Below are 25038 nucleotides of genomic sequence, written 5' to 3' on the forward strand. Positions count from 1 at the left end.
CCGACTGTGTCAGGACAATGAGGGAGGGGAGAGCGGGGGGGCTCTGCCTGTGGGGTCGGGGATCAGTCAATACTTGTGTATTACAGAGTGAAGAGCGCTGTCCTTCCTGGGTGTAGGGTCACACCTCGTTAACAGGAGGATCCGAGCCCCTCACACCCACTAATTGGCCGCTTGCATATTCCATCCTAATGGGGCTGCCCAGGGAGGAGGGGAAGGAGTGAGGATATATTACAGCTCTCTCGGTGGCAGGGAGGGATGTCAATATCCATCCAGGCTCTGAGTGTCATGTGCTCCAGTCTCGGTGCCTCTCTGCTGCTCCTTCTTGTGTCCCTGGGTCCGGGTTGCCCCTCCAGTCTGTCCAGACACAGCCAGCAGGTTCGCTCCGAGGCACTGAAGAGGCTGCTGGAGGTGTTCGGGATGGAAGACGCCCCTCAGTCCCCCCACAGGCTCCGCCAGCCCCTCAGTACATGCTGGACCTTTACAACACGGTGGCAGACGTGGACGGAGTGACCAAGGCTCCTGACCTGTTGCTGGGGAACACGGTGCGCAGCTTCCCGGATAGAAGTGAGAGTCCAGCTAACCCCCATTGCAAGCCCTTGGCTGGATGGGAGCTTGGTTTAGAAATTGTTACTGACAGACGCCACCTTGCTCACCTTTGCAACTTTCCTCTCTCTCTCTCAGGCCGCAGTCAGCAGTTCCAGTTCTTCTTCAACCTGTCCAGTGTGGCCAAGAGTGAGACCATCCTGGCCGCCGAGCTTCACCTCTTCAAACTGCGAGGGCGTCTGTCCCAGGACATCCTGTACCACAGGCAGCACTTTTACCAGGTATGGGGCAGGGCCAATATTCTGCAATGCAGCCAAGCCCAAACTTCCCATCTGCAGGGGAGGTCAACACAGGGAGAGACAGACTGGGAAAGGAAGAGTGGCAGCGAGGCAGAAAGAAATTCAGGGAAAACAGCGAGTGAGAAAGGTGCACCAGAGAGAGCAGGGTTAGTGAGGCTTCACAGACGGTCCTCCCAGTATAGGTGGGATTTCCTGGACGCAGACTCTGTCTATTTGGGACAGAAGAGATCCGGGGAAATCCGAGTGATGCAATCACACTCCGAATTACACTCCGCCCGAATTTCCTCAGTCTTTTCCGCCTGTCTAGACCCCGGTGCTCAAACAGGGGCTCCAAACAGAACCGTACCTCCTGCAACTAACGGGTGGAAAGCTAAACCCAGCCTTGTCCGTACAGCGGGAGATTTCTGCGGTTTTCACTGTCCACACTGAGATCTACACTGGATTGTTTTGATCTAAGAACGGGGTCATTCTGATTGTCCTGGTTTGTGCGGAGCAGGTGAAAGTGAATTTGCAAACCCTTTTACATTTCCCCATAAAGCGTCCCCTGTATGTGTTTGAACTTATTGTACACGAATGGTGGAGGGGTTGAAACTGCAGTTGTCATTCTGCAAGGAGGAATTGATGTTATGGACTTTGCGCAATTATTGTTTACAGTGATTTCGGCCATGTTTATGAATCAATTACACCAGAGATTGGCAGGAAATTTGGATGGCAAACTGTCATTGGAAAAATGTTTGTGTGAACCAAAATACCCCCCCCCCCCCCCCCCCCCCCCGGAACCTTCCCCCTAACATTATACCCCATCCAGGAACCCTCCAGATTTCACCCTCCCACAGCATCACCATCCCCAGGACCCGCTGCCAGGAGATCCCCCGATTACACCCTCCCACAGCAACACCCGTCCCCCAATTATGCCCCTACAAGAACCTCCTCATTATTCCCCCCCACAGGACACCCCCATTACACCCCACAGGACCCCCCCCCCCCCATTACTCCCCCCACAGGAACCTCCCCCTCCCATTACACCCCAGAGGAACCTTTCTCCCATTACACCCCACAGTAACCCCCCCCCCCCCATTACACCCCCACAGGAACCTTTCTCCCATTACACCCCACAGTAAGCTCCCCCCCCCCCCCCCCCATTACACCCCCACAGGAACCTTTCTCCCATTACACACCCATAGTAACCCCCCCCCCCCCATTAGACCCCCACAGGAACCTTTCCCCCATTACACCCCCACAGGAACCTTTCCCCCATTACACCCCCACAGGAACCTTTCCCCATTACACCCCACAGGAACTCCCCCCCCACTACACCCCACAGGAACCTCCCCCCCATTACTCCCCCCACGGGAACCTCCCCCTCCCATTACAACCTACAGGAACCTTCCCCCATTACACCCCACAGGAACCCCCCTCCTCCCATTAAACCCCCACAGGAACCTTTCCCCACTACACCCCACAGGAACCTCCCCCCCCCCCCATTACTCCCCCCACAGGAACCTCCCCCTCCCATTACACCCCCACAGGAACCTTTCCCCATTACACTCCACAGGAAGCTTCCCCCCATTACTCCCCCCCACAGGAACTCCCCCTCCCATTACACCCCCAGAGGAACCTTTCTCCCATTACACCCCCAGAGGAACCTTTCTCCCATTACACCCCCAGAGGAACCTCCCCCCATTACACCCCAAAGGAACCTTCCCCATTACACCCCACAGTAACCCCCCCCCATTACACCCCCACAGGAACCTTTCCCCCATTACACCCCCACAGGAACCTTTGCCCATTACACCCCACAGGAACCTTTCCCCATTACACCCCCACAGGAACCTTTCCCCATTACACCCCACAGGAACATTTCCCCCATTACACCCCCACAGGAACCTTTCCCCCATTACACCCCCACAGGAACCTTTCCCCCCATTACACTCCCACAGGAACCTTTCCCCAATACACCCCAGAGGAACCTTCCCATTACTCCCCCCACAGGAACCTCCCCCTCCACCTCCCATTACACTCCCAGAGGAACCTTCCCCCCATTACTCCCCCCACAGGAACCTCCCCCTCCACCCCCCATTACACCCCCAGAGGAACCTTTCCCCCATTACACCCCCAAAGGAACCTTTCCCCCATTACATCCCCACAGGAACTTTTCCCCCGTTACACCCTCACAGGAACCTTTCCCCCATTACACCTCCAGAGGAAGCTTTCCCCCATTACACCCCTACAGGAACCTTTCCCCCATTACACCCCCACAGGAACCTTCCCCCCATTACACCCCCACAGGAACCTTTCCCCCATTACACCCCCACAGGATCCTTTCCCCCCATTACACCCCCACAGGAACCTTTCCCCCATTACACCCCCATAGGAAGCTTTTCCCCATTACACCCCAACAGGAAGCTTTTCCCCATTACACCTCCACAGGAACCTTTCCCCATTACACCCCCGCAGGAACCTCCCCCTCCCATTACACCCCCACAGGAACCTCCCCCTCCCATTACACCCCTAGAAGAACCTTTCCCCCATTACACCCCACAGTAACCTCCCCCTCCCATTACACCCCCACAGGACCCCCCCCCCCCCACCCCAGTTAAGAGGTTGTTGAAACAAGGGGATGGTTTTGAAGAATTTATGTTAACAGTCTCAGTGACTGACAGTTTTGGTGTCTAGTTACTTTTAATCAATTGGTTGTACATATGATGTGGTGGTTTCTCAGGTAGGAACAATGGGGACAGCTGGGAGGGAGTAATTTGCAGCAGGATGCACCACTGCATCATGTTGGAAGCAAGACGAAGAAGTGCCGTCAGATCTGTGGAAATCACTGATGGTCACTGGTTGTTTCCTGGCCTTGTTGACAATACAATTTGCTCCAACAACTTGTCTGAGCTGCATACACCCTGTTTCCAGGTCAGTGTCTACCAGATATTGAACAGGAATAACACGTCTACAGCAGAGGGACATCGGCTTCTGTCATCGCGAGTACTGGCAGCCCATGACAGCACCTGGGAGGTCTTCACAATCACTCCGGCTGTAAGTCACATTGCATTACTGCATTCAATAATACCCAGAGCAATAACACTGTTTTGATCCTCTGTCATACCCGCATCCCCATCTCCTCTCGCACCTTGCAAAATGAACCATGCTGGCCTCTCCTATAGCAGCACCCAGGCCAGGTTTAGTGAAGGCACACAAGGAAAACCCCTATTAACTGATGATACATGTACGATGGGGACGCAGATGTAAGATTTGGGGCAAGAGATGCAGGGGGGAATGTAAAGATGTTGATTTAACAAAGCGAGTAGCAATGATCTGGAACTCGCCGCCCACAAGGGTGGTCGAAGTGGCAACAATCAATGATTTCAAAAGAAAATTGGATGGGCGTTGAAAGGAAATAAATTACAGGGGGGGGGGGGGGGGCGGTCCAGAGTCGACAGTATTTTGGACTCACTTTGCAAGGAGCCGGCCTAGACTTGATGGGCTGATGGGCCTCCTTTGGTGGCGTAAGTGACTCGATGGGGAGTATTCACATTGCTATAGCTGTGGGGGTGACCACATCAACCATTGATATACCATCAGCAGTAAATGAATCAATCTTTGTTATACCCGTGTATTCAGACCCCTGATATATTTTTAGTAGAGGTAGCACAGAAGCTGGATATGATTTCTCAGGGCAGGTGTTTCTCCTTGCTGGGGATTATAGGACTAGAAGTCACAATCTCTTATTCATGTTCCTGAGTTGTGCTCCTGTATAATAGACATTCAGGTTCGTGTGAGGGTAAAGACCCGGCGCCACTGAAACTGATCAGGTTAAATGGACTGAAAGCGACACTGGATTAGTAGACGGGATTAGACGTGCCTGTGCCACAGAAAGCTGACTACTCTCTCACTCGGAGGCAACAAGGGTGGATGGAAACTAAATCTGACAAGTATACAGAAAATAGTGTGGGACTGGATAAAGATGAAGGGGAAAGTGATTGGAGCAACAGCCGATTCTATTCATAACTCGTTAAACCAATGGTGACCGCAACAAAAGAGCACAGAATGGTTTATTCATAGAATCCCAACAGCGCAGGAGGAGGCCATTTGGCCCATCGAGACTGCACCGATCCTCCGAAAGAGCACCTTCCCCAGGCCCACTCCCACACCCTATCCCCGTAACCCCACCCAACATACACAGAGACAATCTTTTGTGGGAGGACATCAGTGCAAATTCCACGTCACCCAAGGTGGGAATAGAACCCGGGTTTTTGGCGCTGTGAGGCAGCAGTGCTAACCACTGTGCCAACGTGTTGCCCTCCACAACCAGTTGAGTCTGTCAAAAGGTATGCTAAAACTGTGAAATGTGCAGTCCCCGACAGAAACCATTTTAAAGCATTGTGTGCAGTTTCACTAAACCATAAATGGCATATTTAATCCACGGGGAGGGTACAAAGAAGCCATTGGACTGATCCCTGTTTGGGCTGATACTAGGATACCAAAACAGACGGGGAGAGCTTGAAATGATGCGAGAGAAAAAATAGGACAATAAGAAATTCACACAGAAAGGGAACGGGCTTTCACACAATGGGAGGGAAGGTTTGTGAAAATCCTGCCTTATTTGATAGGGGTTTGCCTTATTCTGGCTAGATGAGGGAAGCTGAAGCCAATGACCCCTCAGGTATGTCAATCTTACAAATGAAAAATGGAAATGTGACAGTGATGCAATAGGCGGCGCTGTTCCGACATTGTGGGTCAGGACCTCTTGTTTGGGTTGAGAAAAGGGAGATTATTTTGCTCTGCATCTGATACCTGCTGTACCCGATCTGGCAACGGTTCATGTGATAAAAGAGGGAGTCCAACACAACATGAAACACTTGCTGTACTCGACTGATGAAAGATGTGTTTATTTATGCAGGTGTATGCCTGGACGCAGGATAAAACGAGCAACAAGGGCTTGCTGGTCATTGTGCAAACTCTGACTGGGCAGCAACTCAACAATCACATTGTCCGCTTCGCCACTCGGAGAGACCATCACGCTAGCAAGCAGCCAATGCTGGTCCTCTTCACAGATGACGAGAGAAGAGGAATTGCCGCCTCTACTTCCTCAAGAGGTAAAATCTTTGTGATTGGTAGCGAAGAGCAGGACCCGCCTCACTGAGTTTAAACACACTTGCAAAAAAGCTATCCTTGGACACATGGCTAAACAGGTTGGTTAAAATCTTAGTTAGGTACCCAATGGAGAGGTTCCCCCAGATCCATTTAAATGAGACTCAAAAATAGCAATTCCATTCACTTACATAGAATGATTAACTTTTAATTCCTGACTATTCAAAGGGTTCATGCATTGTCCTGTGCACTGCGCCCATACACAGCATGGAAGGCTGCGGCTTTAATTCAGAATTTGTTGCATTCGCTTGGACTCGAGTACCTCCCCTCAATGATGCAGGGAGATCAGCCAGCCAGTGCAACCGCTCCCAGCTGCTGTGAAGGTGGCTTTTAATCCCAATTAAAAATCACTTAATAGCCTTACTTCCCACGCAAATATCTATTGGCTTTTCAAAATTCTAAATCACTTCCCTGCGTCTAACCCATGGCTAAAGTGTTTATATGGGTGTTGGCCAAACTAATGCTCGAGGTTGCCAGACATGCTACAGCAAGATTCTCTAACCTGCCTGTTTCAAGAGCCAATGTATCAAATCCATGGTTGGTTCAAGTTGTTAACAATCTCTTTACGCAGCCCACATCCTGGAGTGGAACATGGGAAGCCCTGTCGTGCAGAAAGAGGCCATTCGGCCCATCAAGTCAGCACCGACCCTCCGAAAGAGCACTCGATTTACGACCCCCTCCCCCATAAACCTCACACATTGGTCATGACCAATCCACCTAACCTGCAGCTGTGTTAGCAGGTGGGGCAGCACGGTAGCATTGTGGATAGCACAATTGCTTCACAGCTCCAGGGTCCCAGGTTCGATTCCGGCTTGGGTCACTGTCTGTGTGGAGTCTGCACAGCCTCCCAGTGTGTGCGTGGGTTTCCTCTGGGTGCTCCGGTTTCCTCCCACAGTCCAAAGGTGTGCAGGTTAGATGGATTGCCATGATAAATTGCCCTGAGTGGGGTTACAGGGTGAGGGGGATAGGGTGGAGGTGTTGACCTTGGGTAGGGTGCTCTTTCCAAGAGCCGGTGCAGACTCGATAGGCCGAATGGCCTCCTTCTGCACTGTAAAATCTATTAAATTTCTATTCTCATCCTCTAAATCACTAATACCTCTATTACCGTAATTCAGCCCATTAGGACCCTACTTTGAGAATGTCCTGTCCTTGCAGACACTTCCAAATGCATAAAGTATTAATAAAAGCAGAAATAGTTGGAAATACTCAGGCCTGACACCACCCAGAGAGGGAGAGAGCGTCTCAATTCTAATCAAAGGTCACCGACCAACATTCACTTTGTTTCTCTCTCCACGGATGAAATAATAACACTGGAAATGCTCAGAATTTCAACATCTGCAGTGTTTACTTTTTTAAAAAAAAATGCAGATGTTGATGCCTGTGAAATTCCACATCTACCTCTTCAGAAAGGACAAGATCTTTTGTTTTTAAATGACACCAGGAATGCACAAGACATCTTAACTCATTGCATTGCTCTCTTTCAGATGTGGCCACAGAGACTCCAACACTCCCCCATGCAAAACTCCAGAACCGGAACACAAGATCTTTGGATTTCCAAGCGTGTCAGAGGTATCCTCTTTATGTAGACTTTGAGGACATCGGCTGGGCCGGTTGGATCATCTCCCCTCGAGGTTATAATGCTTACCACTGCAAAGGAGTATGTGTCTTCCCACTGGGCCAAAATATGAGACCCACCAACCATGCCACTGTCCAGTCCATTATCAATGCTCTTAAGCTAGCCAATGGCGTGGCATCTCCATGCTGCATCCCAGACAAGCTCTTCTCTATTAATCTTCTCTATTTTGATGACGATGAGAATGTGGTGCTGAAACAGTACGATGACATGGTTGCTGGCAGCTGTGGGTGCCATTAACCCAGTATTGACAACTATAATCACCACCCAGCCAAAAAGCTATTAACTACCAGTCTGAGAACCACAGCCATGTGCCTGGCTCAAGGAGGGCAACAGGTATCCTCACGAGATCTGGGAACAGTGGAATCCATCCGAATCTCTTTAGAAGTACAAACATGGAAGCAAGGTGTGAGAAATGGACTCCATAGAAAGTGTGGTGACTGCAAAGCAGTTAGCTGTAAAATATGCATATGTGTATATAATTCTATATAGATGTCTTAATATATGGAGGTTCGTGACTATTGCAAGAGTTTAATCATTGTAAATTGAAGTATAATACAGAATAAATGAATACAACATTGTAAGCTTGGGTGATTTCACACATTGTAAATTTCCAAACAATGAAGCATGAACCCAATAATCTCTCTTGGGCATTCATTTACTTCCAATCTCATGGCTCCTCTTGTGGCACAGGGAGGAATATCCTTTCCATTACTATGCTCACTCTCATTCCTGTTTATCTTCAATTTTATTTTTTCATTAGTTCACACTCATCATCGCCCTCATTCTTCCAACTCCTCAATCTCTCATCCTCAAGATTGCTGTTTCGCAGCCCCCCCGAGTTATTATACTCCCAAGGGGTTGGTTGGCTCAGTTGGGTGGATGGCTGGTTCATATGTGGAGTGACACCAACAGCGGGTTCAATTGCTGTGCTGAGGTTATTCATGAAGGCCACACCACCTCAACCTTGCCCCTCACCTGAAGTGTGGTCACCCTCAACTTGAATCAATGGAGAGAGCAGCCTATGATTCTCTGGCGACATTTTAATTACACTCCCCAAGTCTCTGCTCTGTGTCTTCTCAATAATTCACATTCCCCATCACCAACAATTTAGTTTTCTTACTTAGACCATTGCTCCTTAGTCACTTCAAACCCAGTTATTTTCTCTTGCTCATTGAGTAATGCTTTCAATTTCCTTCACTGCATTTGTTATTTTCACAATCTCAAAGCTCCTGTTATTTCTTCATTGTCACGTCATTGTGCTGCTTATCCTTGATATTTCCATTTCATTCTGCCCTCCTTGGCTTGAGCATGTGACACAGTGGCCAGCATGCTGCCTCAGTGCCATGGACTCAATTGTGCTAACAATTCAGGAAAGTCAGGGGGCAGAGTTGAATATGGTTGCCATCAGAAAGGAGAAAGTGCTAGAGAAACTAAAAGGTCTGAAAATTGATAAATCTCCGGGCCCAGATGGGCTACATCCTAGAGTTCTAAAGGAGATAGCTGAAGAAATAGTGGAGGCGTTAGTTATGATCTTTCAAGAGTCACTGGAATCAGGGAAAGTCCCAGAGGATTGGAAAATCGCTGTTGTAACCCCCGTTCAAGAAGGGAACAAGAAAAAAGATGGAAAATTATAGGCCAATTAGCCTAACCTTGGTTGTTGGCAAAATTCTAGAATCCATTGTTAAGGATGAGATTTCTAAATTCTTGGAAGTGCAGGGTCGGATTAGGACAAGTCAGCGTGGATTTAGTAAGGGGAGGTCGTGCCTGACAAACCTGTTAGAGTTCTTTGAAGAGATAACAAATAGGTTAGACCAAGGAGAACCAATGGATGTAATCTATCTTGACTTCCAAAAGGCCTTTGACAAGGTGCCTCACGGGAGACTGCTGAGTAAAATAAGGGCCCATGGTATTCGAGGCAAGGTACTAACATGGATTGACGATTGGCTGTCAGACAGAAGGCAGAGAGTTGGGATAAAAGGTTCTTTTTCGGAATGGCAACCGGTGACAAGTGGTGTCCCGCAGGGTTCAGTGTTGGGGCCACAGCTGTTCTCTTTATATATTAACGATCTAGATGACGGGACTGGGGGCATTCTGGCCAAGTTTGCCGATGATACAAAGATAGGTGGAGGGGCAGGTAGTATTGAGGAGGTGGGGAGGCTGCAGGAAGATTTAGACAGTTTAGGAGAATGGTCCAAGAAGTGGCTGATGAAATTCAACGTGGGCAAGTGCGAGGTCTTGCACTTTGGAAAAAAGAATAGAGGCATGGACTATTTTCTAAACGGTGACAAAATTCATAATGCTAAAGTGCAAAGGGGCTTGGGAGTCCTAGTCCAGGATTCTCTAAAGGTAAACTTGCAGGTTGAGTCCGTAATTAAGAAAGCAAATGTAATGTTGTCATTTATCTCAAGAGGCTTGGAATATAAAAGCAGGGATGTACTTCTGAGGCTTTATAAAGCACTAGTTAGGCCCCATTTAGAATACTGTGAGCAATTTTGGGCCCCACACCTCAGGAAGGACATACTGGCACTGGAGCGGGTCCAGCGGAGATTCACACGGATGATCCCAGGAATGGTAGGCCTAACATACAATGAACGTCTGAGGATCGTGGGATTATATTCATTGGAGTTTAGGAGGTTGAGGGGAGATCTAATAGAAACTTACAAGATAATGAATGGCTTGGATAGGATGGACGTAGGGAAGTTGTTTCCATTAGCAGGGGAGACTAGGACGGGGGGGGGGGGGGGGGGGGGGGGCACAGCCTTAGAATAGAACAGAGACGAGGAGAAATTTCTTCAGCCAGAGTGGTAGATCTGTGGAATTCATTGCCACAGAGGGCGGTGGAGGCCGGGACGTTGAGTGTCTTTAAGACAGAAATTGATAAATTCTTGATTTCTCGAGGAATTAAGGGCTATGGGGAGAGAGCGGGTAAATGGAGTTGAAATCAACCATGATTGAATGGTGGAGTGGACTCGATGGGCCGAATGGCCTTACTTCCGCTCCTATGTCTTATGGTCTTATGGACTCAATCCAATTCTGGTCGTGCGTGACTGTAGAGTTTTCATGTTTTCCATATCTGTCCAGTTTTCTCCAACAGACCAAAATGCGCAGGTTAGGTGGATCGGCCATGATCACGGAGTGGGGTTAAAGAGATAGAGCATGGGAGGGAAGTGGGCCTGGGTAGTGTGCTCTTTCAGAGGGTGGTGCAGATTTAATGGGACAGATGGCCTCCTTCTGCATTGTAGGGATTCCCTTATTCTTGGTCCACCCAATTTTGGCTTTGGAGCCTTCAGGCTGCTTCTTCACAAATTCTACCTGGCTGGTTTAACTGGAAGCTAGGTATTTTTGAATACGGAGAACATGTTAACCTGTTGCAAATCTATTGATCCCTCCCTGTTGCCCAGCAATAGTCTCAATGATCGTCAATACGGCACAAATCTACTGTTTAGTATGATGGGATTAGTACGAACTATTCTTGGCATTTCAGCAAGTTTACGATTGATATCTTGAATCATGCAGAACGTTACTATTTTGAGCAGTCAGATTTTTAACCTATTTATATTTTAAAGGCTCTCCGCTCCTTTCTGAATAACCCCTCGCTGATAAAGCACTGAAGGAACATCTTACTGGTACAGTTTGCAGTTGCAACCCGGTTTCTCCCCCAAGGCTTTTTCTTTGCATCTCTGATCAAGCCATCAATACTTGAAAGGGACAAAGACAACAAATAAGAAAAAAAAACTTTAATTCCCATCAGACAACAACGCCAAAGAATGGGTCGTTGTACTGTCAGGCATATTAACCACTAGTACAAAAAAGGTGCAGTAAAATCAAAACATGTTGAGTCAATTGAAACAGTTCATATAATTAGGTGGAAAAAGAGCAGGATTCAACCAACAAGCACAAAGATCAGAAAAACTTGAGGTCAGTCAAAAAGGTAAAGCACAATCTTCCTTCATCAATAACTATCCTTTAGATCTTCAGACCCTCAAACTGGGACCCCTATAGGGCATTAGCATTAACAAGCATCGTGACTAACTTTAAATCCAGGTTAACAATTCCTGGTCAATGATAATTTAATAGCATTTATTGGAGACTTTTTGCATTCCTGTCATTTGAGAGAGAAGACAGACAAACATGATACAGCACAGGTCACATTCAATTAGTAAAATTAGGTTATGTGGGATTACACAAAGAGGATCAGTATTTGAATATAGGTCATTAGGATCTTACACATTACACAAGTTTACCCTTCACCGCGAAGGCCATTTTGCAGTACATGATGGCACAGCTCAAAAACATTTGCGGATGTAGTAACAAATGTTTTATTAATGTCCAAGGTCGCTGAAAGTCTCTTAGATACACATAGCAAATAATGCCCTTGCTACTCAATGGGTTGACAAAAAAAAATGGAGCAGGCAGGGGCAGTGTGATTTTAGTTCAAGTTAAAAAGGGTACAAAGTGTGACTTGTTAATTGATGTCTGGCACTTGTGTGGCATAAACGTGACTTCAGGTGGTATAACCAGTGGATTAAAACGTCTGACAAAATTACACACAAATATTTAATACATACCATCCTCCTACAATGCACAGAAAGATAATGAAGTGAGGTAGAAACTAATACAATCGGGATAGATTAGCGGCTCCCATGGAATGGGTTTCAGGTTGGAATTAACAGCAAGTTCAGCCAGTTACGCTTCCAAGTCTTCCTCCATTTGCCAGCAGTACAGATTGCAGTTTGGATCCTGCTGTGCATTTTTAATCGTGTAATAGTCAGTGTTTTTATATTAGTGCTCTGAAACTTTTCATAACATCATTGCACCTACTATGATATAAATCAATGGAGATGATGCGAGCTGAGTATGACAGTTATATTCTGAAATATCATCTATTTTGTTTAAGTTATTGATCCTGTCTAAATGTGTTGGGATTTTCATTTGTGCATTAACACACTAACTCCACTAGCAGCATGATTGAAAGGACATGTGGCCAAGGGTAATAGTCAAGATAAAAATAATAGAAGCTTTTGAATGTAGTCATTTAATCAGCAAACATGAAAACCTGAAATCAATTACTCACAACAGGTACCTTTTTTTTTTACAAATTATACAAAAATGTAAATACACTTATATACTAAGAATCTCTGAACACAGTTCGTCATCTACAGTTAATTTGGCCTCTAGTGAAGTTCGGCTCCATTTCAATCCAAAGTTCCTGGAAGAATAAAGTGTATTGAAATTCTGTGGGGTGTACGAACAAGCAGCCTTGATAAAAAATGCAACCCAAGAAACAGTGACCATTGCTATCTCCCCCCCCCCCCCCCCCCCCCCCGCCTTTTCTGGTGTTACAGCATCATCACCACCAGAACCTGGGAAAGTAAGGATGAAGGCATTCTTACAAATGGAATTAGGGAGTTTGAAGAATCAGATCATGACAGAGATTTTGGGGGGGGGGGGGGGGGAGGGGGGGGGGGGGGAGGAGAGAGAGAGACAGAGAGAAGAGATGGGGAGCTGGGCGGGAAGAGACAGAGGGGTAAGCAAAATACTGCAGATGCTCTAAATCGGACACAAATAAAATGCTGTAAATAACAGGTCAGGCAGTATTTGTGTAGAATTAAACAGCATTAATCTTTCAGGACAATGATCTCCCCACGTCTCAAAGTAGCTCACAGCCAATTAATTACTTTTAAATTGTTTGTGAGAGGGAAGCGTGAAAGAAGTGTAATAACTTATTAATTGAAGTGGAGTCCAGGCGACACGGATAAACAGAGGAGTTTGGAGTTCAGGATTACAAGACATTATAAGCAGCAGGATAAAAGAATGGCTAATAGAATACTAGGTTTTAAGAGGTAAAGAATAAGGGCCCAATCGGGATGGTTAACAGTCGGGTACAGTGTAATTGTGGGGCTCACAGGATGTTGAAACAATGGAGAGGGGACAGTGTAGATTCACTGGATTGCTACCATGGATGAAGAAATACAAATGCAAGGAAAAAAAGGCTTGGAAACATTAAAATGTGATAATGAAAGATATTCCGATCTTATTTCAGGTTATTTCTTTCCTACATGGGAGGAGAGCATCACTGACAAGGCCAGCATTTGTTGCTCATCCCCAATGGCCTTTGAGAAGGTGCTGGACCTTCTTGAACTGCTGGAGTCCAGCTGATGCAGGTGCACCCACAGTGCTGTTATAGGTGATGTGATAATTGCTTATAATTATGAAATAATGACCATATAAAATGGACAATTATTTCACTCAGAGGATCTGGAGTCTTTGAAACTCTTTTCAGGCCATTCAGCCCATCAAGTCTGCTCCGTCATTCAATGAGCTCATGACTGATCTGCTATGATAATCCTCTACACGCAAGTCCTGAAACGGTGGTGGAACCAGAACCTTTGGATTTTTTTTTTTAAGGCAGAGGTGAATAGATTTTTGTAAGAAAGTGGGTGAGAGGTCATTTGGGGTAGGCAAGATGCATATTTGAGGATATCAGATCAGCCATGATCTTATTAAATGGCAGAACAGGCTCGAGGGGCTGAATGGCCTACTCCTGTTCCTTGTTCGTAAAGGGCCATGGGTGAAAGATGAAATGCAAAAGTTATAGGACTTAAAAAACTGTAAAGCTGTAGAATGTACTATCAAAATCTGACTGAAGCAGGTACCACTCAACATTTAAGAACAGCATAGGTGGTTGTGGAAGATTGATAACAGCTCAGACAGTTTGTGCAATTCAGAAAGTTTGAGACTTCACATCAGTACCCCTACTTAAGGTAACTGTGTCTGCCATACCTTGCACCAACAATGCCTCCTCTACTGGGGGTGAATTACATGATTCATCTGCTTCCTGCACTCCACTGTCCATGAATTACGAATAAACCTAGTAATGGCATCAGGGTCAGGAGAAAATAGCTGCTAGAACAATGGTACTAGCTGCTAAGCAGAGGGAGGACGCACTCACCTTCCAAAAATGCAAATTCATCAGTGGCATCAACTGCATTATCTGAAAGAGAAATAAAAAGAAATACATAATTCAGCAACATGGACAATTTCCGACTAAAGTCACTATTGACTATTTCACCAAAGCAAACAACCCTGTGCCCCAACTTAGTTCAAAACCCAACCACTCACACACACAATAACAAAGGCCCTTGTGTATGCTCCGGGGGCAAGAGCCTGGCATAACAGGCACTGCTGGCAGACTCACCCACATCCTTCCGTTGGATGGTTTTCCGCTTTCCCTGCAAAGCGAATGTGTATGCATCCTTTGCGATCACTTCAACAAACAGCTCCTGTCAGGAGAAAACAAATACATTCAGTAGGGTACCCAATTACCTTGTCTCTCCAGAGATTCAGTACATACTTCCAGTAGGCCCGATACAACTCTCGGAACCTTCCCGAGCAGCCAGAATGCCTTCCTCCAGGTGTCCCACTAACCCTAACTTCTATTCCAGGAGGAACGTTATCTTTGCCTCATAGGCAGCTATACTAAGATGCAAGATGGTAGCTTTTCTTAAATCTTAAACTTCATTAATCCACTCTTATGCAAGATGATCAATGCCACTGTTTAATACCAGAGATTAAAAGATTATGCAAACTCTAGAATCATCAGGTCAATCTGCAAAATTGACCTGACACAACAAAGTAAATGAAATGAAGCTGAATAAAAATAAATTCACAATATGTCAAGAGCCAAACAGATATTATTGAAAATATTATTTACACGAGGGCTTTACTTTCTGGAGGAAAGATTTCCGTGAATGGGATAGATGCAGAGACTTGATAAAAAAGTCATTAAACTGGTTTACAGATGAAGAGACTTTGGATGCAGATGGTTCTTCTGTCACCCATAACATTTGAGGACTACAGAACACAATTTAAAAGTTATGATCAACAAATTCAACATGTTACCATTTGAAGAGATTACTAATAATTATGCTGGGGCAGGAAGTCATAATAGATTATAAAAAAGGATGGAATGCTGTTATTAGTTTCAAGATCACAATTAGATTTGAATAGGTAGGCTAGATGGAAAAATAGTCTTTGCCTCTCCAAACAGTTACTGTTATATGCTGCTTGGCCAATTGTGATCCGAGAATCCATCTTCACTAATCAAGCTATGCCTCATTAAAAAAATTCTCAACCTTGTTTTCAAATTCCTTTGTGGCCTCAACTCTCCCAATGTCTGCAATCTACTCTAGTCCCACAACCCTACGATATATCTGACTCATCTATTCCAAGCCTATTAACCATCCAGATTTTCATTTCTTCACTACATTAGCTTAGCCTTCAGCTGCCTTGGCCCAAAGCTCTGGAATTCCCTCCCTAAACCTCTCTGCTTCTCTAATTCCAGCTTCCTTCAAGGCACTCCTTACTGGGTCACCATTACTGTATGTGGCTTGGTGCCAAATTTTGCTTTACAACACTCCTGTAACCACTAGAGAACATTTTATGCTAAACAGGCCATATAAATAAAAGCTGTTGCCTTGTTCATTTATCCCTTGCCCATTAGTCAGTCGACCTATTGATTACCATCATGTGACTGTTCCCATTGCTGCTAACCTGCATTAATACTGATCCCTGCTTTTTAAGATGATACATGGTTAAGTGAATACCAGAGTTGGTACACTGTACTTTACAATTGGGGATGAACAGGAATGTAACCCTAGAAAATAAATTTATTGGCACTGGCATCAACAACATGGGAAACTGCTGCATTTACCACTTTACATCTGACAACAGGATGGTTCACCTCCGCCACTCACGCATGCTGCCATTTGCAGCATTGCTGGCATCTTGACATTGTGGGGCAGCACAGTGACACAGTGGTTAGCACTGCTGCCTAACAGCACAGGAACCCGGGCCCAGTTCCAGCCTTGGGTGACTGTCTGTGTGAGTTTGCACATTTCCCCCCTGTATCTGTGTGGGTTTCCTCTGGGTGCTTCGGTTTCTTCCCAAAGTCCAAAGATGTGCAGGTTAAGTGGATTCAAGTGCAGGATATGTGGAGTTCAGGGATAGGGCGGGGGAGTGGCCTAAGTAAGGCGCTCTTTCAGAGGGTTGGTCCAAACCCGATGGGCCGAATGGCCTCCTTCTGCACTGTATGATTGGATTGGATTGGTTTATTGTCACGTGTACAAAGGTACAGTGAAAATTATTTTCTGAGAGCAGCTCAACAGATCATTAAGTACATGAAAAGAAAAGGAAATGAAACAAAATACATAATAGGGCAACACAAGGTAACAATTGTAAGTTAAGTAAAAAGTGGATCTGTTAGGGAGAGCTCACAGAGATGCCATGCTCCAGTGCCATTTTGTGCAATAACATTCTTGGGACATTCCTAAAGTCACATTTGAAGAGCGAGGCAGGTTAGGCACAAGCCATCTGTTCCCTACTATTTATAGAACCATCAATTGGATTATAAAGAAAGGTATGCATTTTTTCTTAATAGTGTCTTTCACAATATCAGGTCATCCAAATGCTTAATTGATTGATGCAATGTATAGAACCCTCTTCCTATTGCAAATTGGTCTGACATATCAAATGTATCTCAATCGGATGCGTAGTAAATTTGAACAACTCACTCAGGATTGATTCCACTTAGTGCTCATCCTGCATTGTTCCTCACCACCACTCCACCCTTGCTTGTGGCTTAGCATGCGACAGGGGACATAACCCAGCAAACTCTTTCAACGGGTCAGCCATAGCAGCCATCTGGTCTCCTACCCTCAGCAACTTAGGGGTTTGTCTACCTCAACATGCGAAAAATGATGTCCTCACTCTGGGCGGATGTGACCAAAGTAAATTCCGACAGGCTTGAAGATGAATAAGTAAACAACGTGCAAAGATCGACAAGATGCAGATGATGTCCTGGTTACTCGCAGCATCCAGATGTATCTCCAGCTGTCTAGACTCTATCTTGCCACTGGACCAAGATAGGCAAGGCCAAGAGTGAAGCTGACAATAAGCAACTCTCGCTCACTATAATCCAATTCACACACAAGTCATGTTCACCATTTTTCTATCTACCATACCATATTATCTTTCTGTCAAGGTGGTGAGCAACATGGCAGCATTAATTCACTGAGAGTTTGAGCCGCAAGTCTGCACACAGGCAGTTCAGGCCAGAGGGCTGTTTTACACTGAAAGGAGGTAGTGGAACTTGGCAGCACCCTGAGCAACTCAGCAGCCCTTTTCAGGACCATAGTGCTCAACTTTCTAGCATGAGGAAGGGGTTTGAAAAGGTATTCTAAACATTGGCAACTTCATCACCCTGGCCAGCAAGCCACAGCTGGCAGTGATCCCACCATAGTCAGAAGTCAATCGCAAAAAAGTAGAGTAATGCTGATATGGTCAGTATTGGCACACAAAATGACAAATGGCACTCTCAGGGACAATGCCCCAAACGACAAACCCGAGAGAAGAACTGCTCTCGTCTGTAGAGAGCTGGCTAGCTACAAAGTGTAGTTCGCCACCCTCTAGAATTAGTCAGCTCAATTAAATCTGGGCAGGATTCCATTCTTTTGGAGTGGCTGTGGAGAATAACAGTACGAGGCTGGTACATAAGATGACTTGTCTTCCCGGTGTTGGTGATTGTCTGATGGTGCTCAAACTCATCTTGCACAACAAAAGGGAAGTAACTCAAGTGTGTATGCCTCTACAATGACCAATTCTGATGAAGTCAAGGATAACTTCTCAGATGACCTCCACTGCATAATTGCTACATTATCAAAGCCAGGCATAAACGTTCTTGGTGACTTCAAGACAAGTGTTGGCACAGATCACCAGGTGATTGGGGAAAAATGGGATTGGCAGTTCTTTTTTTGTTTAAATTTAGAGTACCCAATTAATTTTTTCCAATTAAGGGGCAATTTAGCGTGGCCAATCCACCTACCCTGCACATTTTTGGGTTGTGGAGGCGAAACCCACGCAAACACGGGGAGAATGTGCAAACTCCACACGGACAGTGAACCAGAGCCGGGATCGAACCTGGGACCTCGGCGCCGTGAGGCATCAGGGCTAACCCACTGCGCCACCGTGTTGCCCCGGATTGGCAGTTCTAACTGCAACGGTCTCCTCTTGCTGAAGATGTATGCTGAGCATGAGCTCCTAACTCAATACCAGTTTTCCACTTTGCTAAATCACAGGGCTTCTTGGATGCACCCCTGTTCTATGCACTGGCATCTAAGTGATTCTGTTATCACCAGTCAGAATGTGTGTGTAACAAAAGCACTGACTGCTGAACTGATCATAGTCTTACCATTTCATGGCTAAATATCAAAATCTATCCTTCTAGACAGCCCTGATGGATGAAGGTATAGAACATAGAATATAGAAGAAGTACATCAGTGTCTCAAGACCTCAATCAGGCAGTAGTGATGAAATCTCTCAGAGAAGCTAGAAAGTCATCTATGTACAGTGAAAATGAACACTCATTGCATTGAGGATGACTGGGTTACTTTCAGAGATATAGTGGATTTCATTTTCAAGAGGCCTTTGGCCCTACCTTCATAAGCATCAAGATTGGCTCAAATGAGATCATCCAGAAACTATTGGAGGAGAAACATCACCTGGAGATTTACCTTAACGACAAGTCATCACTACCCAAGCATGATGCCTACCAAAGGATTCGCAACTAGAACATATAGAACATACAGTGCAAAAGGAGGCCATTCAGCCCATCGAGTCTGCATCGATCCTCTTAAGCACTCACTTCCACCCTATCCCCATAACCCCTCCTAACCTTTTTGGTCACTAAGGGTAATTTATCATAGTAATTTATCATAGACCTAACCTGCACGTCTTTGGACTGTGCAAACTCAGATCCAAGACAGTTGGCAGTCAGCAAGCAGATGAACCTCAGTCATGTATCTTTATTTAACAATCTGTCCATGGGCCCCAGTCCCTGACTCAACGCCAATCCTCAGTGCTAATGGGTCAACGCTGCTCACAGAAAAAGCCCAAATTCGAGAAAAATGAGCAGAGCACAACCTCAATCAGCCTTCATCCATCAATGGAGAAGCAATCAACAGACTGCTTTCTTGATGACCCTCCCACAGTTAGAAATGATGAACACCATCAAACACCTTTCGGAGGTCCACAAGGGAGGTGCCTGGTAAGGAAGCTCACTGAATTCTTGCAGTCTATGTGAGAGCAAGGATACAAAGGCACCTCCATTATCCAGCTGTACAAGCAGAAAGGAACTCAATCTTCCAACAACCAGATAGAAATCTCATATCTTTCCATTGCCAGTAACATATGTCCTTATGTTCTTAATCCTTTTGGACCACTCCGAGTGCTACATCTCAACCAGGAACTGATGTTAGAGTCAGTGTGGTTTCAGAAACCACCAAAATGTTGTTTGCTGTTAAGACATTCCAGGAGAAATGCGAAGAACAGAACATGGACCTCAACACCACTCTTTTTGACCTGACCAATGCCTTCGGAAGGTAATGGAGACAATCGGCTGCCCTGGGAAATCATCACAAAATGATTCAACAGTTCCATGATCGCATACAAGAAGAAACCTCCAACCCAGCAACTCATCCAAAACTCAACTGTCCTGTAGTATCCTGTCCATTTTGCAGGACCTTCTGGGCACAGATTGGCCTCAGCAGTCACCTCTGTTTCTGTTGCAACCCTACCGCACACAGGATAACGGACATTGTCAGCTCGCCTCAAAAGAATGAACACAATTTTGGAGTTGCATCTGAGAGTTCGGCTCAAGTTAGAATCAGAGTATGATGGGAAATGGAATGAGAGTTTGGTCAAGTTAAATCGGAGCCTGATGGGAAATGAAATGTCACGTCTGTATACCAGCTTTGTGAAATAAATTGTTCCTGTGAGAACGCGTTATCATGACCGTGACAGTCTGTGGGAATCTGTGGTGGGAACAAAACACACAGCCGGGGGAAGATTCACTCCTTCGGACTTTTGATAAAGATTTACTATGCTATGAAACTAACTGTATTACTAATCATGGGAAGAAAATAATTACTTAAAGGAGGGGCGTAATTAGCTAATTGTATCACTAATGATTGAAAGGTGTGATGGATTTTGTAAGAATATATAGTCAACTGTAACTGAGAGAAATTTGCTTTTTCACTTGCTGTAACTCTGAGTTACAGCTGTGCTGTAGCCCCGCAGTGAAAATAAACGGCTCTTTGAACTTATCTGGTGTTCGACTGATGATTACCTCTGGACTGCAAAATTTAGAACTATCACTTCTATAAAATAATTGTGGTTGATCCCACTTCCTTCACCTCACCATGGCAACTGTGACTTTAACTTTCTCGGGTCTAAACTCAAATTGCCTTCTCAAACCTCTCTCTACCTTTCTTAAAACCTACTTTTGACCGAGCCTTTGGTTACTGCCCCAATAACTTCTTCTTTGGCTCACTGTCAATTTTTAGTCTAATTACACTCCTGTGAAGCACCTTATTATGTTCTATCATATTATTTGTAAACACGAGTTGCTGTTGAATACAACAGTCTGGTAACTGGGGCATAAAGAAAATATCCAAGCCCTGGAAAAGGTGAAAAGGCAACAAATCCACAGCACCAGGGGGCTGAGTTATGAATGACTTCCGTTACAGGGTGAGATTAGAAGGAGTTCCCTTTCAGGGATCACTGGGCTGCTTGGCACTGACCTGTACAGGGTGGCTACATAGCAGTGCAGAAGGCGATTTAACACTCAATCCTGCTCCACCATTCAATGAGGATCAGTGAAGCTAAGTTCATATTCCTATTTTTGTCCCATATCCCTTCATCCCTCAAATACTGATCTACCAATTGCCATTTGAGGATGAGTTAAAAACTTCGATTCCTCTGTGTGGGGATGCATTTTACAATTTTTGAAAGGTCTGGCTCTACATGTATGGCTATGCCCCCTAGTCCTAGACATCCTAACTGGTGGAAATGGGATGGATAGTGCCAAACCATCAGTACCATTTAATCTGAATTCCAGGGAACACAACCCTAGTTTGTGTAATAAAACAAAGCCCTGGAAACACCCAGCAGTATCTGTGGAAAGAGAAACAGAGTTGATGCGGAGTTGAACATGCCTCTCCTTCAGAAAGTCCACAGTATCTTGCTTTTATTCAAATAAAAGCAAAAATACTGTGGATGCTGGAAATCTGAAATAGAAACAGAACATGCAGGATGAACTCAGCAGGTTTGACAGCAACTGAGGAGCAAGAAACAGAGTTAAACATTTTGAGTCGCTATGACATCTTCAGTGTTTTAAAAAAAGCAGCATGGACTCTGTTTCTCTCTTACAGGTGCAGCCAGACATGCCGAGTTTTCCCAGCATTTTCTGTCTTCATTTCTTGCTTTTATTATAGCGTTTAATTTAGACTGCTCTTGCCTTTTTGAGACAGGGCTGACTGGTGGTGATTTAACCGGAGGGCCACCACCACAGGCAGGGCCTTCATGGATAACCGCGCTGGCTGAGATTATTCATGAAGGTCCTGCCTTCTCAACCTTGCCCCTCACCTGAGGTGTGATGACCATCAGGTTAAATTACTACCAGTCAGCTCTCATAGGGGAGAGCAGCCTATGGTCACCTGGGACTGTGGCAACATTCACATTAGTGTTTAATTAATACAGTATTTAGGTTTTAGTGGTTAGGTTACACAGTATGTAAGCCTTTAGTGATCAAGTTACACAGTATTTAGTGGTTAGGTTGCACAGCATAGAATATTACAACACAGAAAGAGGCCTTTTGGTCCATCGCATCTGTGGCAGCTATCAGGCACCTATCTAATCTAATCCCATTTTCAACACTAGCCTTTGGGATGGTTAATTTACACAGTATTGAGCATTTTAGTCATCAATTCATGCAGCATTTAACTTTTATTTTAGTGTTTAATTCACTGCCATTTCTCTTACTTTGAAGAAGTTCTGTTACAACCATCAGTATTTTGTTTCTTTCCTAGTTTGTGTAATCCCTTTTTATAATTTAAGAATTATTGGATTACAATCTTTAGAGAGGAGAGAAGACTGAATTTTGATTTGGTTGCTGTGTATAAATTGACACATGGCCTTACTACCTCAGAGCTTGAAAACTCTACTCGCAATTGCAGCATTTTGCACGATCTTCAGTACAAACTACTGAAATTTAGTTCACACGGGCAGCAGAAATAATAAATAAATAAATCATCTTTTTATTGCCACAAGCAGGCTTAGATTAACACTGCAATGAAGTTACTGTGAAAAGCCCCTAGTAGCCACATTCTACTACCTGTTCAGGTATGGCATGCTGGCACAGTGGTTAACAACGTTGCTTCACAGCATTGAGGATCCAGGTCAGATCCCGGCTCTGAGTCACTGTCTGTGTGGAGTTTGCACATTCTCCCCGTGTCTGCGTGGGTTTCACCCCCACAACCCAAAGATGTGCAGGGTACATGGATTGGCCACGCTAAATTGCCCCTTAATTGGGAAATAAATTAAGTACTCTACATTTATTTATTTAAAAAAATTTCGTTCACATCTTGATATTCGTAAAGAAAAAAAGTCAGAGCTTTGCCCGATTTCCCTTTGAATGCTGCAAATGTAGTGATTTTTAGAAAACTTGTTAGAAACATGGTGTGATGTCTATGTATTGTCTGATGGTATTGTTGGTGTTCTTGCTTTTAATACTGTGCTTCACACTGTATGGTGATCAAAGAATAATTAAAAACCCTTGCAGTGGAAATATAGTAACGGTAAATATACTCTGTACCTCTCCAAAGTCAACATATCTTTAGAAGGGGGAGCAGCGCTGGGCCGGGGTCCGCCGGGCCCACTCACTCACCGTGGCTTTGCCGATGGCGAACACGGCCTCCTGACTGGCCAGCGACACATCGGGATCAGCCTTCATCAGGCCCTTGATACGGCTCAGCGGCAGCCGGAGCAACTTATGGTGCAGCCCCGGGAGCGGGGCCGAGCCCGGCGCCTCGGCCTCCAGCTGCAGGCTCTGGCCGGGCTCCGCCAACGCCACCCCGCTCTCCAGCTCCTCCATTGCCGGCCTTCCCGCCTCACAGGCAGCCGATCCACGACAACCAATGGCCAGCGCGCTCTCCCCCCGTTAGCCGCTGCCCCCCCCCCCCCCCCATTTTGCCAATCATAATACAGAGTGGGGCACAACCTCTACCAATCAGGAGTGGGAGAAGGGTGTCCCATCAAGTGGATTGACCAATAGTATAACAGATTGACCAATGGCCATGAGTCTTGCTAACCAATCAGGTTAAGAGACGATGCAATGGGCAGTGAGTTGGCCATGGGGGTTCTTCTGTTTGGTCCAGTCTGGGAAAGCGATTGTTGGGATTGGATCAGGTGTGAGGCTACCCACTGAATGCACGCTGGGAGTGACCTGGAGATTTCAAACTTCAACCTCCCTGGAGACCCCCAGGACACGTACATGGAACATACAGCGCAGAAGGTTCTGCACTGGACATTTCTGGAAGGTTGGTAATATTACTTTGGTTTTGGAGTGGGATTGGAAAAGGGGAGATTTGGATCGTTTCACCTTCAAGTTTGAGTTTTGAGTAAACAGATGTTTGGGCTAGGGTGGCACGTGGCACAGTGGTTAGCACTGGGACTACGGCGCTGAGGACCCGGATCCGAATCCCGGCCCTAGGTCACTGTCCATGTGGAGTTTACACATTAACCCCCTGTCTGCATGGGTTTTACCCCACAACCCAAAGACGTGCAGGTTTGGTGGATTGGCCACGCAAAATTGCCCCATAATTGGAAAAAGAAAAAATAATTGGGGACTCTAAATTTATAAAACAAAAACAGAGGTTTGAAATAGGCATCATTCTGTTAGTGCTGTGGTTGGTTCAAGTATGTTGGCCTTGTGTCTCTGAAGGCTCGTTCGCCTGACCTCCAGCACTGCATACTTTGATTCTAACTTGGGGAACACACTGACTGGGCTACACTGTTGGGAGTGGAGAATGATTCTAGAGTGCAATGAAACTGCTGAACACTCCACTGATTACTACCAAGAAGAAAATTATTCCTTGATCATAGAATGTTTCAGCACTAAAAGAGGTTCCAATACAGGTTCCAAGTGAAAGGGTTACAGAGCCCTTAAACTATGGTGTGCTGAGGATTTTTATTCCACTGAAGTGAGAGTGAACATCAGGGGGTTCCATGGTGTCAAAGTGAATTGGACAAAGTGTTAATTCCCTTACTTTGCCTACCCTTCCTTATTAGGTCACTTAATTCCTGATACCAATCTGCAAAACTTGAATGTGAGACATGTGGTATCCAGAGCCACTGACAGCTCCGTACACAGGGCTAGTCCGACTCCTTTCAATGGTTTCCTTCCATGAGTACCCAGTCGCCATTTCCTGCAAGCCTGTTCCATTTGCACTTGTGTGTTAGAGTCTGAGAAAACATGAATTCTATACTTTGGTCTTTTGGCTAGCAGAGAGTTGG

General features: G+C 45.6%; 2 protein-coding genes across 2 annotated transcripts; one reads left to right on the forward strand and one right to left on the reverse strand.

Moving 5' to 3' along the window:
• Positions 1–255: 255 nt before the first annotated feature.
• LOC119952932 (anti-dorsalizing morphogenic protein) lies at positions 256–8286 on the forward strand. Its single transcript, XM_038776567.1, is given in 6 exon segments — positions 256–436; positions 439–564; positions 682–824; positions 3756–3878; positions 5743–5938; positions 7478–8286. Coding segments are annotated over 6 exon segments (1158 nt in total). The 3' UTR covers positions 7867–8286.
• Positions 8287–11351: 3065 nt separating this feature from the next.
• On the reverse strand, positions 11352–23669 carry pole4 (polymerase (DNA-directed), epsilon 4, accessory subunit). Its single transcript, XM_038776854.1, has 4 exons — positions 23411–23669; positions 14828–14912; positions 14582–14623; positions 11352–12838 (listed from the first exon to the last, which is right to left on the reverse strand). The coding sequence occupies exons 1-4, from the start codon at positions 23615–23617 to the stop codon at positions 12825–12827; spliced, it is 348 nt and encodes a 115-aa protein (XP_038632782.1). The 5' UTR covers positions 23618–23669; the 3' UTR covers positions 11352–12824.
• Positions 23670–25038: the final 1369 nt, after the last annotated feature.

The sequence above is a fragment of the Scyliorhinus canicula genome, chromosome 18 (genome assembly GCF_902713615.1).
Source record: "Scyliorhinus canicula chromosome 18, sScyCan1.1, whole genome shotgun sequence".
NCBI lineage: Eukaryota > Metazoa > Chordata > Chondrichthyes > Carcharhiniformes > Scyliorhinidae > Scyliorhinus > Scyliorhinus canicula.